The 13,670-nt window shown below is 36.8% G+C and overlaps 1 protein-coding gene across 2 annotated transcripts in view; it reads right to left on the bottom strand.

Annotated features, from left to right (window-relative positions):
• Med13 (mediator complex subunit 13) overlaps positions 1 to 13,670 on the bottom strand; it is a 96,304-nt gene that overhangs the window by 81,428 nt on the left and 1,206 nt on the right. For both annotated transcript variants that reach the window (XM_052756144.1, XM_052756145.1), the window contains exons 2-3: positions 12,616 to 12,850; positions 3,111 to 3,279 (exon numbers count right to left, since the gene is read on the bottom strand). In XM_052756144.1, the coding sequence (XP_052612104.1) occupies positions 3,111 to 3,279; positions 12,616 to 12,850 (404 nt within the window). The remainder of the gene's footprint in view (positions 1 to 3,110; positions 3,280 to 12,615; positions 12,851 to 13,670) is intronic.

Below are 13,670 nucleotides of genomic sequence, written 5' to 3'. Positions count from 1 at the left end.
ATCTAAAATGTTCTAGTTTCCAATGATTTGAAAACCAGCACTTAACTCATTTTTTCTGGTTAAAATCAAGTTTATACAACTGCAAGTGCAAGTAATTCAATGCAACACACAATATTTCCAGTAATGAAAGTTTTAATTTAGCCTCCCTTCTCAATTAGGTAATCCCACAGAAAAACCCTAGTGCTCAATTACTTGTGTAAACAGCAAGTAGAATCTGTGTGATTCATGGAAACCTCCAACTATAAGTAGTATTGTCAATTATTAGCAATCATGTAAGAGATTTTCCTAAGAAAATGAAGAAGACACTTCCAGTAGTTGCATGGCTAAATGAGCACATTCATTTCCCTCTCTAGACTCATGACACTTCCTCCATCTAGACAGCAATGGGCAAGACACAGAGAATGGCAGAGAGACAGCAACAGGATCTGAGGCGCTAACATGGTGAGAATTAGTTTAGTTAGTAGACAAAGGTTAAGTGGATAAAGCAAGGTGCAAACTAAACAAAACCAAACACCCATGGAAAGGCTCAGAAGTCAAAAGCATCCGTATGTATCTGAACACAAGAGTGTAACGTATAACTGAAAACAAAAGGAATGAAAATACCAAAAGGTGGACTCAGAAACCGATTTTATAATCTTTTCATAATTTAAAAAAAAACTTATAGCCGGGCGGTGGTGGCGCACGCCTTTAATCCCAGCACTCGGGAGGCAGAGGCAGGCGGATCTCTGTGAGTTCGAGGCCAGCCTGGTCTCCAAAGCGAGTTCCAGGAAAGGCGCAAAGCTACACAGAGAAACCCTGTCTCGAAAAACCAAAAAAAAAAAAACAAAAAAAAAAAAACAAAAAACAAAAAACTTATTTAAGCCAGGTGCGATGGAGCATGCCTTTAATCCCAGCACTCAGAAGACAGAAGTAGACAGATCTCTTGTGACTGTAGGCTAGCCTGGTCTACATAGTGAGTTCCAGAGCAGCTGAACTACAGTGAGACCATGCTTTAAAAACAAAACCAACAAAGATATATTTATTTTTGTAAGGTGTTTTGCCTGCATATATGTATGCACACCACTTGCTGTACCTGCTGCCTGTGGAGGCCAGAAGAAGGTTTCAAATCCTCTAGAACTAGAGTTACAGATGTTTGCAGTCACTGGGGTGGGTGGGTGTGTGTGTGTGTGTGTGTGTGTGTGTGTGTGTGTGTGTGTGTGTGTGTCAGGAACAAACCTGGGTTCTCTACAAGAGCAGTAAGTATCTCAAGTGCTGAGCCATCTCTCTCTGTCTCTCTGGATAACTTCAAACTGATTCAAACACAGGTACTCAGAACTCAGAACAGAGATAAGCAAAGCTGAAGTAAAGTATTTAAAATAAATTAAGCACAAATATAAGCTATCTAAATGAACTCTCTCAATTTCCAGCAATCTACAAGGAAAAGATTATTAATCTTCTATAGATTTTACATTAAGCTACTATTACAACTCTTACAAGACAGATAAAAAAGATAAGACAACCATTCAGGATTTCAAAAATATTGCTTCCCATGCACCCTTTTCAAGAAAAATTATTGATGGACGAGCACCACTGGAACAGAAAATATCAGTAACAATGGAAGTCTGAGGGAGATGGCTTAGCAGTTAAAGTACTTGCAGGCCAAGCAAAAGGGACAGGGATTCCACAGCCCCCCAAACCCACAGAAATACAAGGTCAGTATAGTTGTTCAACTCTAATTCCAGTCTCACAGGTAGAGACAGTATCCCCACAGCAAGCTAGCCAGGGACTAACCAAATCAGTGAGATATAGGTATGACGGAGACCATACCTCAGTGAATAATGTAGAAGACTCTCAATATCAACTTTAGGTGTGTGTGTTACACACACACACACACACCCAGGTCCTTTAATGTCAGTACTAGTGACTTTAACTTAGGTAGGTGAGCTTGCACAGCAAGCTCTCTTATCCACTGGGCCAATTTCTCCAGTTCCACTTTTCTTCTTGTAAGTTCAGAGTGGTAATGCTTCTAAATAACAAATACTTGCTTCTCTCAGTATAGACAATGTACATCCGGTTTCCAGAAAAGAATCATCTCTGAAACAGGCATCGCTCCTTATTTCCTACTTCCCTTCCATTTCCTGCCTGCAATCTTCTGTACAGTGTGAAGGTCAATACCAAGAGAGACCATAAGGTGGGCGAGGGAGCTAAAGGTAGCAGAGCAGAAAATTCTAGGGAAATCTGAGTCCCTACAATGGTTTGGTAATTATCTTTTCCTACAATTTGAAGGAGGACGCATTCCTAACCTTTACAATTATTTTGTTAACAATTAAAGTGTGTTGGAGTTGGGATACAGCTCAGTTGGCAGAGTGCTTGAGCAAGGATCTGAGTTCTGACCCTCACCACTGCAGACAAATGGGTACAGTGGCACATGCTGCAACCCCAGCCTTTGGGAAGTAGAAAGAAAAAGGCTGTCTATTTAAGGTCATCCTCAGCTGCACAGTAAGTTCAAGTCCAGCTTGGGCTATAGGAGTCCTTGGTTTAAAAAAAAAAAAAAAAGTAAAAAATTGTTTAAAAATAAATAATAAGTCTGGTAATTTTCACAGGGCGGGGGGAGCTTTTATTTCTCCAGGCTTATGAGCTCACCCATCTACTAAAATTTAAAAAAGCAAGCTTGAAAAAAACTTCAGATATACATGAAAAAAAAAATCCATATATGAAATTACAGCTCCTGAAGCCCAGACAAAGAACTATAGGCAACTAAGGAATGCTGAGAGTGGAGGAAATAGTCTTCCCCAGGGAAGAGCATAGCAACTGATTATCCAATACCAAATGGTCAGCCCTGAAAACATACATACATACATACATACATACATGAAACATACAGACTAAGCATTGTATTAGCATTTTTTAACACACACACACACACACACACACACACACACACACGCAAACACACACACAATCATATATAGCTCATTCTCATTGCACAAAAATTCTTTCAAGTAAATGGATATAGTACTTTGCCAATGTTAACTTTTGAACATTTCTGTAAGATATTAACTCATTTTATTATATACCTCATGAAAATTAACATTCATCAATTATCAAAAGAGGTACATAAGATGGCTTACCTTTTATTTATAGGTTTTTCATCTTTCTCATACGGCTTTACAAACCATTTGCCAATTCGAACAAAGTTTCTGTTCATTAGACACCTCTCCAACAGATTGTGAACTGCTTTGAAAAGTAAAGTACGGCATTCATAGGAAAGGCCATTCTCCCACACTCCATCTTCCTCTTCTGAAGAAAAAAATGAAGTAGAAAGTAAGTAAGTAGACTCCATCTACTTAAAGACAACTAAAATACATGACAGATCAATGTCTGTACAGAGCCCACTCCTTTACCTCAGAATGCAGAGTGCGGTCTAACCTCTCAACCTGTATGTGTAGGTGTAGTGGCGGTAGTTTTCTTGTTTGTTTTGAGAGTCTCACTATGTAGCCCAGGCTGGCCTGATACTTCACAGCAAATCTGCCTCTACTTCCTGAGTGCTGGGATGACAAACGTGGGCCACTATACTTGGTGTTCTTTAATAATACATCTTTAAACAAAGTATCAGTTTTCAAAGATACTCTACAAAATATAAAATGCCTAAGAGCACTCTACAAAACTGCCTAAAAATTATTTTCCACAATATAAAATATAGCAATGATATCATAAACAAAATGACTTGTTTTCTATATTTTAAAAAGGGTATTTGCTTGTAAAACCTGGAAAATGTTAAACATACCATGTGATGCCTGTTTCTAAACTGGCTCACTTGTTACTTTGTCCTAATTTCTCTAATCATTTAACCTGAAGAGAGGAAGAAAAAAAACCTAGCCAGTTAAAAATTAAACTCAAAACATTTCACGACCATCAGCATTCTAATCTATGACTCAACTATAAAACTAAGTGACGAATACAAAGGAAGCTGCTGCCACTAAGTCTAACAAGCAATGTGTTAATTATCAGACCAGATCTCATTTCAATGACTCACATGATTATTCAATACAGGAGGAAAAATATGAAGACTTCAATTTTAAATGGCTATCAGTCATACAAAGTATTGCTCTTCACTAACTACATAGCCTCAAAATTCCCACTAAATCTATTAGTCACTCCAAGTTAACTTTGCAAGGTGAGGGACAGAAATCAGTCATTGTTAAGTCTGGACACGGTTCAAAGAACAGAATTCATTCTTGTATCTATAACGAAATATTCAATAAGATAAATAATGATAGTTATCACTTCAGCAACTTACTTTTATTTTAAATTGCTAGTCCAAATATAATTAAGGATCTTCTAATATACTATATCTTTATATAACCTTTCCTTTTTCTTTCTTTTTGGCCCAGCTGGCCTGGGGCTAACTACATAGACCAGGCTGGCCTTGAACTCTCAGCAATCCTGTCTCAGTCTTCCATTACTTAATCCTGGGATTATATATGCATGAGCTACCACACCCAGCTATAAACATTTTCTACTTATGCATCACCATCTCTTTGTTTTCCCCTTTAGACAGGAGCTAGCTCTGTAAGGCAGGCCTTGAACTCATGATCTTCCTGTCTTAGCCTCTCAAACCTCTCAAGTATTGGATACAAGCCTGTGCCACCATGTCTGGCTTCCATTCAGTTTTCAAATAAAACAAACAAACAAAAAATAAACAAAAATAAATAAAAAACCTCCAACAACCACAAAAAACAAAAAAGGACAAGTATTTCTCACGTCACAAATATGCATGTTGAACTCATAGAAAAATAACATTTACTATGAGTATTTTGAATACCAACAGAGATGTATTAAGAGTGACACACAGTTTATATTCAGAATGTATTACAACAAATGGGCAGAGTAAACATTAACTAAAAACCATAATGACAGTGGACTTTAACTGTACTGGAGACTGCCACTACAAAGGTTAACGCTGATTTTATGTTGTTCTTTCAAGTGTGCTTTCCTAAATCATTGTCAGGTCTTTCAAAGCAACTACTGCGGTTCCTCTACAGAAAAACAAAGGAAAATGGCAATACTTAAGGGCTAGAATAAAGTAATTTAAGTAGGAAAACTTGACATTCAGTTATGTTAGAGATCCTTATCTACTTCCACTTAAAACTAAAATGCTTATGGGCTTCATCTTATTAAAAAGATATTCTCTTAGAGAAAAGGAGCTGGCACAGTGACTTCACTTATTAAAGTTCTAGCATATGTGTCAGCTGATGAGATGAAAAAAGAATCCATCTTTTAGCTTAATAAGTAGACTTCTGATTTCAAAGTCAAACAGCTTCATTAAAACTTTTATCTCAAATTACATGACAATAGTAATAGAAATGCACATGTTACTAATTCCAAAAGAAATGTGTCAAGAACTGCTCCCAATTCTCCACCTGTTCAATGTTCTCTATTACCTGCCACCTTCAAAAACCCCTCCATTCTAAACAACCCAAGCTTGTAACATTTGCATTATATAAGTAGTCATTATCAAAATACATTCCCTAACTACTCCTAAGTTTTAAAAGGAAGACGTAAGATACAGTTACTTCTACACATTTCTAAACTACAAGTTATTACAAACTTCAAATAAATTATTCATTTAAAGCTTAAGAATAATTTATCTTCTTCCTACAGTTTAAAACAAGAGTGTTAAGTACAAAGTTCCAATGAAATGGCTCAGCAAGTAAAGGTACTTGCCACCAAGCCTGACTGGGTTTGAATCCTAGGACCCATGTGGTAGAAGGCACAAGTTGGCCTCTAATCTCCACATGTGTGCCATGGCACTTGTATAGCCACAGACATACATGAAATAATAAGTGGAATTTAAATTTTTAAAAAAGACTGTTTAACAGATTTATGAACGGTTTTCAAGTTTAAAACAAAAATCTTTAGAATAGCAAAAATTATAATGCTTTATAAATTTTTACATGTTCTAAAAACCATGGTTTTATTTTTAAAAATCTATTTCAGCTAAACCTAAGCTAAGAATACTAAATGTGGTTTAGAAGTAATCAGGACTGGCAAGATAGTTCAGTGGGTAACAGTGCTTGCTGCCCAGCCTGATGACCTGAGTTTAATCCTCAGAACTCATATAAAGCTGGAAAGAAAAACAACTCCACAAAGTCGTCTTCTGACCTCCACATGTGTGCTGTGGGCATATGTGCCTCCCGAGAGAGACAGACAGACAGACAGACACACACACACACACACACACACACACACACACACACAGAGACAGACAGACAGACAGACAGACAGACACACACACACACACACACACACACACACACACACACACACACGCAAAAGAGAAAAGCAGTACTGATTTCCAAGGATTTCTTTCATTGCTTTAACTTTTATCTAGAGAAACTCAGCATGAACTTAATGCTTTCAGGAGTCTCTTGCCCCGAATGCTCATAATTCTCATTAATACAAACAGACCTACCTAAAGCAACGAATCTCTGAAAGACACCTTATCTACACAGTAAGCAACCAAGCAACTATTTCATTTTTCATTGTTAAAGAAATAATAATTCCTAGGAATATCAAATGAAAAATCTAAAGAATTGGGGTTTTTGTTTTGAGAGGAGTGTCACTTAGAAATAAAAAGCGTACCAAACCAAGTTTCTAATATCTTGACATGAAAATGAAAAGTATGTTCTACACACTATACTCACAGATATGAAAAGTGAATGGTAGAACCAATCACCTAAGTCAGTAATGTGTATCTCTTATCTTACACTAATTAAAAGCTCCTTGAATCTCAACACCAACATTGTAACAAGGAAAGAAACGAGTAGGGAATACATGGCAAGCTTTAGCAGGCACTTTAGAACTTAACCAGAGCCTAATGGAAAAAAGTCTGCTTAATGCATTTAAATCAATGTTTTTCCTCCCCTTGTATCTTTAATCCCCTGAGAAAACAAAGTTTCTATTCTGTTTCTAGTACTTTTCCATTACTATTGGTATTAGAGTTTTTGTTTTTTTGTTTTTTGGGTTTTTTTTTTGGTTTTTCGAGACAGGGTTTCTCTGTGTAGCTTTGCGCCTTTCCTGGAACTCACTTGGTAGCCCAGGCTGGCCTCGAACTCACAGAGATCCGCCGGCCTCTGCCTCCCGAGTGCTGGGATTAAAGGCGTGCGCCACCACCGCCTGGCCCGGTATTAGAGCTCTTAACCATCAGTGTTACTTGAAAAATTTTACAAATTATTTGTAGAATGCAACACGAAAGTTCAAATGCTAAATCTGATTACCCTATGCTTTCCTGAGAACACGGATTATAGTGGTGCAAAAGGATGTGTCATAGGTCATCAAAATAATTACGAATGGGGAGAAAAATCAGTATAAAAAGCTGATACAACCAGTACTCAATATTTTCCTCAAAAAAATGACATCTTTAAATATCTCCATGGTGATCAGCTGATTTTTTTAAAAAGGCATCTTTTCCCTGTAATTTTGCTAAACAGCTAAAATGCAACATATGCCAATGAATAAGGAATGACTCAAAAATTAGCATGTTAGAAAATAGTACAGATTTCTTGAAAAAAATCAACATGTCTAGATCAGCGTTTCTCTTAATAATTATTTCCCATTCATAACTCATTAAGTCAACAAATATTACTAACTGCCTTAAGCCATAACATCATTCACTTAGAGCAAAACTTGGAAATTTATTTAAAACAGCTTAATATGGTGATATATATGACATGATCCAAAAGATAACACTTCCTTGCTCAAAAAAGGATACTACCACACAGCATATAGCAAATGAAGTCATCACTCATAAGACTAGCCAATACAAAGAAGTGGGACATAGTTTACAAAGTTTAAAACAAAGATAGAAACGAATTAACTCTCTTCAGCATGGCTTAGCTTTCTGTTCATGTGTTTATCAACTCTGATAAAAGCTGCCCTTGAAGGGTAAAGTCCACTATAACTAACGTCCTCTGATAAAAGCATCCAAAATGAAATCTGGAACAATGACCCACTTAAGCAGATGCATTATGATGAGATTCTAGTATCATAAATTATTTGGATATGTTGCTAAACTCAAGTATAGAGACCTCAAAAACCACAAAAAAGAAATATTTTTAGCCTTGATTCAGTATACTTTTAACTTCAAGGAATCACTTTCTCTCAGAGTCTCATCATAATCTACCTTATCATTTTTTTAAGACAACAGTCTTGAGAGAGGGAATAGTTTTGTTTTTAAGAATAAAAACCAATGGCAGCAATAAAATTCCAAAATCTGAGGACACAATAAAAATACACAGCAATGAAACTGAAACAATCTTGCTCTTTAAAACAGCAAACTAACAGTACCTGTAAAAGAGACAATCAATCATACCCACTGGAAACTTGACAGGAGCCATGAGCTAAGATTTCCCACCACCAACTTTAAATCCCTGTCATTCTTTACACAAAACTACTAAACAAGGTTTAAACCTGTAACCAGAAAGTTTTTCCCTAGCTCTTTTTCTACCAAAACAAACCAATATGGATTCAACTGTCCATTCTCCTAGAAAGATTATAAAAACTTGTATGTTTGGCTTTGAAATTCTAGGATGTTTTTGAGCAAATGTCTTTCTGGAATGTTATACTTAAGCTAATACCAAATGAGCACAAATCCTTACCCAAAAATCAGTCTTTCCCAAATTACTTTGCAAAACAGTATCAAGTACTACTGCTGTAAAATAAGCAAAAATTCAAAATGTGGAATCCAATTTAGATGGGTATATGTTTTATTTCTATCCATCAGCTAAACTTAAGATGGTAATCCAAATACATGCTAAATGGTATGAGACAGAAGAGAAGGTGAAATTTAACAATGTACTACAAAGCCTGACTAGACTCTAGACTCTTTAGAACTGTCAAAATCATCCAAGGAGAGCAAGGAGGTTCCCTGAGAAACAAACTGTCACAGCACAGAAGAGCAAAGGATGAGAGGGCAACTAAATATCATGTGGTAACCCAGACAGGATTCTAAAATAGCAGAGAAAGAACTAGGTAAAAGTAGAAGACATCCAAGTGAAGTAAGTCTTTTAATATCATAACAATACTGATTTATGAATTGTGAAAAATCCATCATTCTGATGTAGATATTAAGGAATAAAGAAAGTTAACTGAGAGATGCATAGGCACTCTACACTACCCTGCTAACTTTTGTAAATCTAAAACTACCCAAAATAAAATTCTTAAAAACAGTTGTAGATGAGACAAAGTAAATAAAGAGGCCACTCTGTGGTTTTGTTATTAAACATGTTAGTGAAAAACCAGAGAATTCTAACCTTTACAAAAATGAATGCCGTCCTCTACTCCCAGCCCCAATAAGGAGGGCAATATTACCATAACCACAGGCATTTCTGTAACAAGAAGCAGTAGGTGTTGACCAAACAGGACACTGCCTGAGAAGAGCAGGCTAAGCCAAATTAACTAGCTGCTTAGCTACCACCTGCGTCCTTCCTGGTCCTCTCTCCTCACTGGTACACCTCCACTGGCAGCTCAGGACTGCCTCCTGCAGCTGATGCCAACCCTACTGTCCAGCTGCTCTCTTCTCAAGGGAGCTTAAGAGAAGGGAACCGAGTGCCACAGATGGAAAGAAATGAAAAGGGGGTTAGCTAGAGCACAGAGGAGCACTAATTACCCCAAAAGGGAGGCAGACGGTGTCCCTGGAGTAAAGAAAGGGCAAGACAAATATACTCCATCTAAAAAGACCTTATTATTCCTTAAGATATGTCTGACTTAAGTAACATTCTAAAGTAATGACAGGTTAAAAAGAAGCTAAAACATTAAATAAACACCATTGACTTTGTAAACCAAGAGTTCAGGGCTAGCTTACTCTTTGGATCACTTCCACTTTGATAAAAATGTTTCGTTATTCAATAGCATTCAGCAAAAACTGACAGCAATGAAAATTTGATATCCAAAAATGCCTTCATCATATTCAAAGATCTGTATTAAGAGTGCAGGTATCATCATCTTAAAATCATGCTAAAATAGAAGCTGAGGGGAAAACTTTAAACTCTAACCAAGCTTCGCTTCAGAAAACACTTCTGGTAACCTAAAATCCAGAAGAGAAAATAGCTGCAGTGTTTTAACAACATGCACTAAAACAGCTCACATTCTACATTAACAGGCTTTTAATTTTCAAAACATTATTCTCACTATGGTAAAACTAAATACTATGTATCTAAACTTATCTTTGATTCCACAAACTATTTCATGGAAAGGTTTGTTCAAAGCTGTGCAGGGAAGTACACACCTGTAATACCAGCACTGGGAGGGCTGCTCTGAATTCAAGGCAACACAGCAAGACTCAGTCTCAAACAAAAAAGTGTGTTCAGATGGTGTGCCAACTTTATCAAGAAGACCAAACCCCTTAAGTAGACTTACAATATTTGTATAATTTTTTGTGGTGCTGAGGTTCAAAGCCAGGACCTTACTCGTGCTAGCCAAACACTCTGAGCAACATTATAGTTTTAACACTGATTGTGTTCGCTTCAAAATTTCAATTTAACAACAGTTTCTAAGCAGTCAATCAACATTTTAACAATGATCCAGGGGTATAGGTCAACAGTAGAGCAATTGCCTAACATATACACATGGCTCTGGATTCAATACTCATCATTAAAAAGAAAAATAAAACAAACAACCTACAAACATTTTAATGAGTTGACTTCATGAATCATTTCAAAGTTTAAAACAACTCTCATCTAGGTCAATGAAAGAAAGAGGAAGCTGGTGTGCTAAGCTTTTAGCACAAGCAAAGAGCATCATCTGGCTAAATGGCACTACGGGTATTCTGATACACACATAGACACCATACGTATGCACTCACAGATAAACATTCATCTTTTCACCATCTACAACTATATTGAGCCAAGTGTAGCATGCTCCCAGCATTGAGAAGTAGAGGCAGGAGGATCAGGAATTCAAGGCCCTAATGGACTATGTATAACACTATCTCAAAATAAACAAAATGACGAATACATGATAATACTTAGAACTAAGGACTAGGTTCTTCACTAAGCATCTTGGGAAAGCTAAAACGCTCTATCATAAAACTGCACCACTCAATACTGAATAAAGCCACCATTAAAAACAAAAAGTAATTAAAAAAATATAAGACATTCTTACATATATGTTGACCTTAGAAAGTATTAGTTCAAAATGGAGCTATCTGGAGCCTGGTCTGATGGTACCTGTACACACCTGTAATTGCAGCAGCAAACAGGAGTAAGAGTTCAAGGCCTGTCTTGACCATAGTAAATTCAAGACCATTCAGGGCTACATGACACCTGGATTATATTTCGTGCAAAATAAAACAGATCCTACAATTCAGAGCCAGAACCCATAGAGTACTAACTTTCCTGCAGGAAAGCTTGTTTTCAAATGGCCTCAGGAGCAGCAGAGACAACTCAAGGGTCGGTAAAAGCACAGCCAGTCTGAGTTCGATTTCCAGTACCCACTTAAAAGAACATATGTGACGGTGCATGTGGAACCCCAGCACTCCTACAACAAGATGGGAAGCCGAGACCGTAGAACTGGCCAGAAACCAGAGGGCCAGCTAGCTTGAAATAAGCTTCATAACAGCAGAAACAAGCAGAAAAACCCTGGCTCAACAAGGTGGAAGGAGAGAAAGGACTCCCAAAAAGTTGTCCTCTGACCTCTGCACACACTGTCCACACATATATCATACCCACATGCTTTCCTCACACACAAAATTTTGAAGAGCTTAAAAAAAAAAAAATTTCAATTTAATTGTCAAAAATCTTATCAAACTAGAAGTTGGTCCCCCCCTCCCCCAAGTATGTCATTCAAGGCTTTGCTTACACCGAGCTTAAAGTAAACATCACTTTGGTAATTTCATGAAGATCTACAGTTTCTTTCTAAAGTACAGTTGGCCCTAAAAGTCAAGAAATAAGAAGTAATATTGATGTGCTCATAATAAACTATTTCTGTGCAACCTTTCAGATTAATGACCTTTGACCTATAAAAGTTAAATAAGGTGGTACTTGTCTCTCTTAATATAATCTTTGATGAAGCAGTATCTAAGAGCCACTTTCCCCCTAAAAAAACAAAAACAAACAAACAAAAAAACAAACAGCATATGCTTCCCTGGGTTAATAAATAATATAAAAATAACAATATACTTTTGAAAACTATGCCAGATAAAGTTACATTTCTAGAACCGCCCACAGTGTCTCACAAAAGAGAGCAGAGCAGAACAGACTCAAAGGTAAGTTACACTTGGCTTCAAAAGTATTACATAACTGTGAGAATGTTCCCAGCTTCCATTTTCCTGAGGTTAATGAAAATGCCTTCCCTGGGTACAAAGTGCCGGTGAGAAATTAGGGAAGAAGCTGGGTGGTGGGAGAAGAAAGTTATTCAAAGCCTAAGTCTCCCAAATAGACATGGATAATTTATGTAAAATAAAACAAACACAGTGAAATAAAACATTGAAACTGTTCTTAGGGTGTCACACTAACAAGGCTGTGTACACTAGCATATACACACTAACAAACACCATAATTAATAATACCAAAAATATTTTTGGGAAAAGTGTACAATGTTGCTAAGTCACATTTAAAAATAATAAATTGTTTTCACCTGATAAGTCATGGTGAATAAGGTCAGCAAAATTGGGATCTTTACCCCACCAAAATATCCACAATTCTCTTCTTCCAGGTCTTTGATCTCGCCGCCAAACACCAAGTACATCTGCCTTAAGGCATCGACTAAAACTGCTCAAAATGGGGTCTTCTTCTGTCACCGGAAACAGAATGGGGGCAGAAGTTGGGCCTTGCCATACATATCTTTTCCACTTAATTCCTGTCAAGTCGGCCTGAAGGAAAGAAAACATGATTTCTGTATTACTGTACATTCACTCAAGTAAAAAAATATTCACTATAAAGTTCATTAAAACATCACTATTTTGAATGCATGCTTAAGACACTGAAAGACTATGACCAAAATAAACAAAAAACACCATGCAAATAATTCTAATACTTCAACCACTAAGAACTTAAGGAAGAGAACATAAAATAGTCTTAAAATAATAATAACAAAGATATCACTGAATAGCACATCTATAATAAATACAATACACCCAGGACTTAATAAGTAAACCAATGACGTTAAACATGCACTTGAGTACTGCACATTTAATCTATCTCTGCTCTCTGGCCTACGTTCTTCTCTAACTGGTCAGTCACATTTGTTCCTCGGTAAACTGAAAATTAAAGACCCTCATTCCAAGTTTGTAAGAAGTCACGGCTCTAACAAGAAGACATCTGAACAATTTTCTAAAGAAAAAAAAAAGCCTGTTAATTCTTCACAAGCACACATCTTTAAGAAAAGAACTACTTCCAAAGAGCTGTCAGATTTGTGCTAATCTATCTTCAAAGAACCAAAGTGCCAAAAATAGATGCAGTTGAGGAAGACAGAAACGTTAAACCTGCTGTACATCTTATTACATGCGAAGACATGCTGATTAATGGACACTGTCGAGAAAACCAGCACATTCTGCAAGGCACAAGTTCCTTAAAGATCCCCATTTACCATCGTGAAAGAAATTCAACAAAGGAAATTCAGCAATTCTTCTAACTTAATGACAGAAAGCATAATGTGCCAAAAATGAAACTGCTGATACATGACTGGCAGTT

Source organism: Peromyscus californicus, unplaced genomic scaffold (assembly GCF_007827085.1).
Source record: "Peromyscus californicus insignis strain IS unplaced genomic scaffold, ASM782708v3 Scaffold_3__1_contigs__length_106647218, whole genome shotgun sequence".
In the NCBI taxonomy this organism is placed as follows: domain Eukaryota; kingdom Metazoa; phylum Chordata; class Mammalia; order Rodentia; family Cricetidae; genus Peromyscus; species Peromyscus californicus.
Note: the sequence above shows the minus strand (reverse complement) of the source record. Positions and strands in the feature narration are given on the sequence as shown.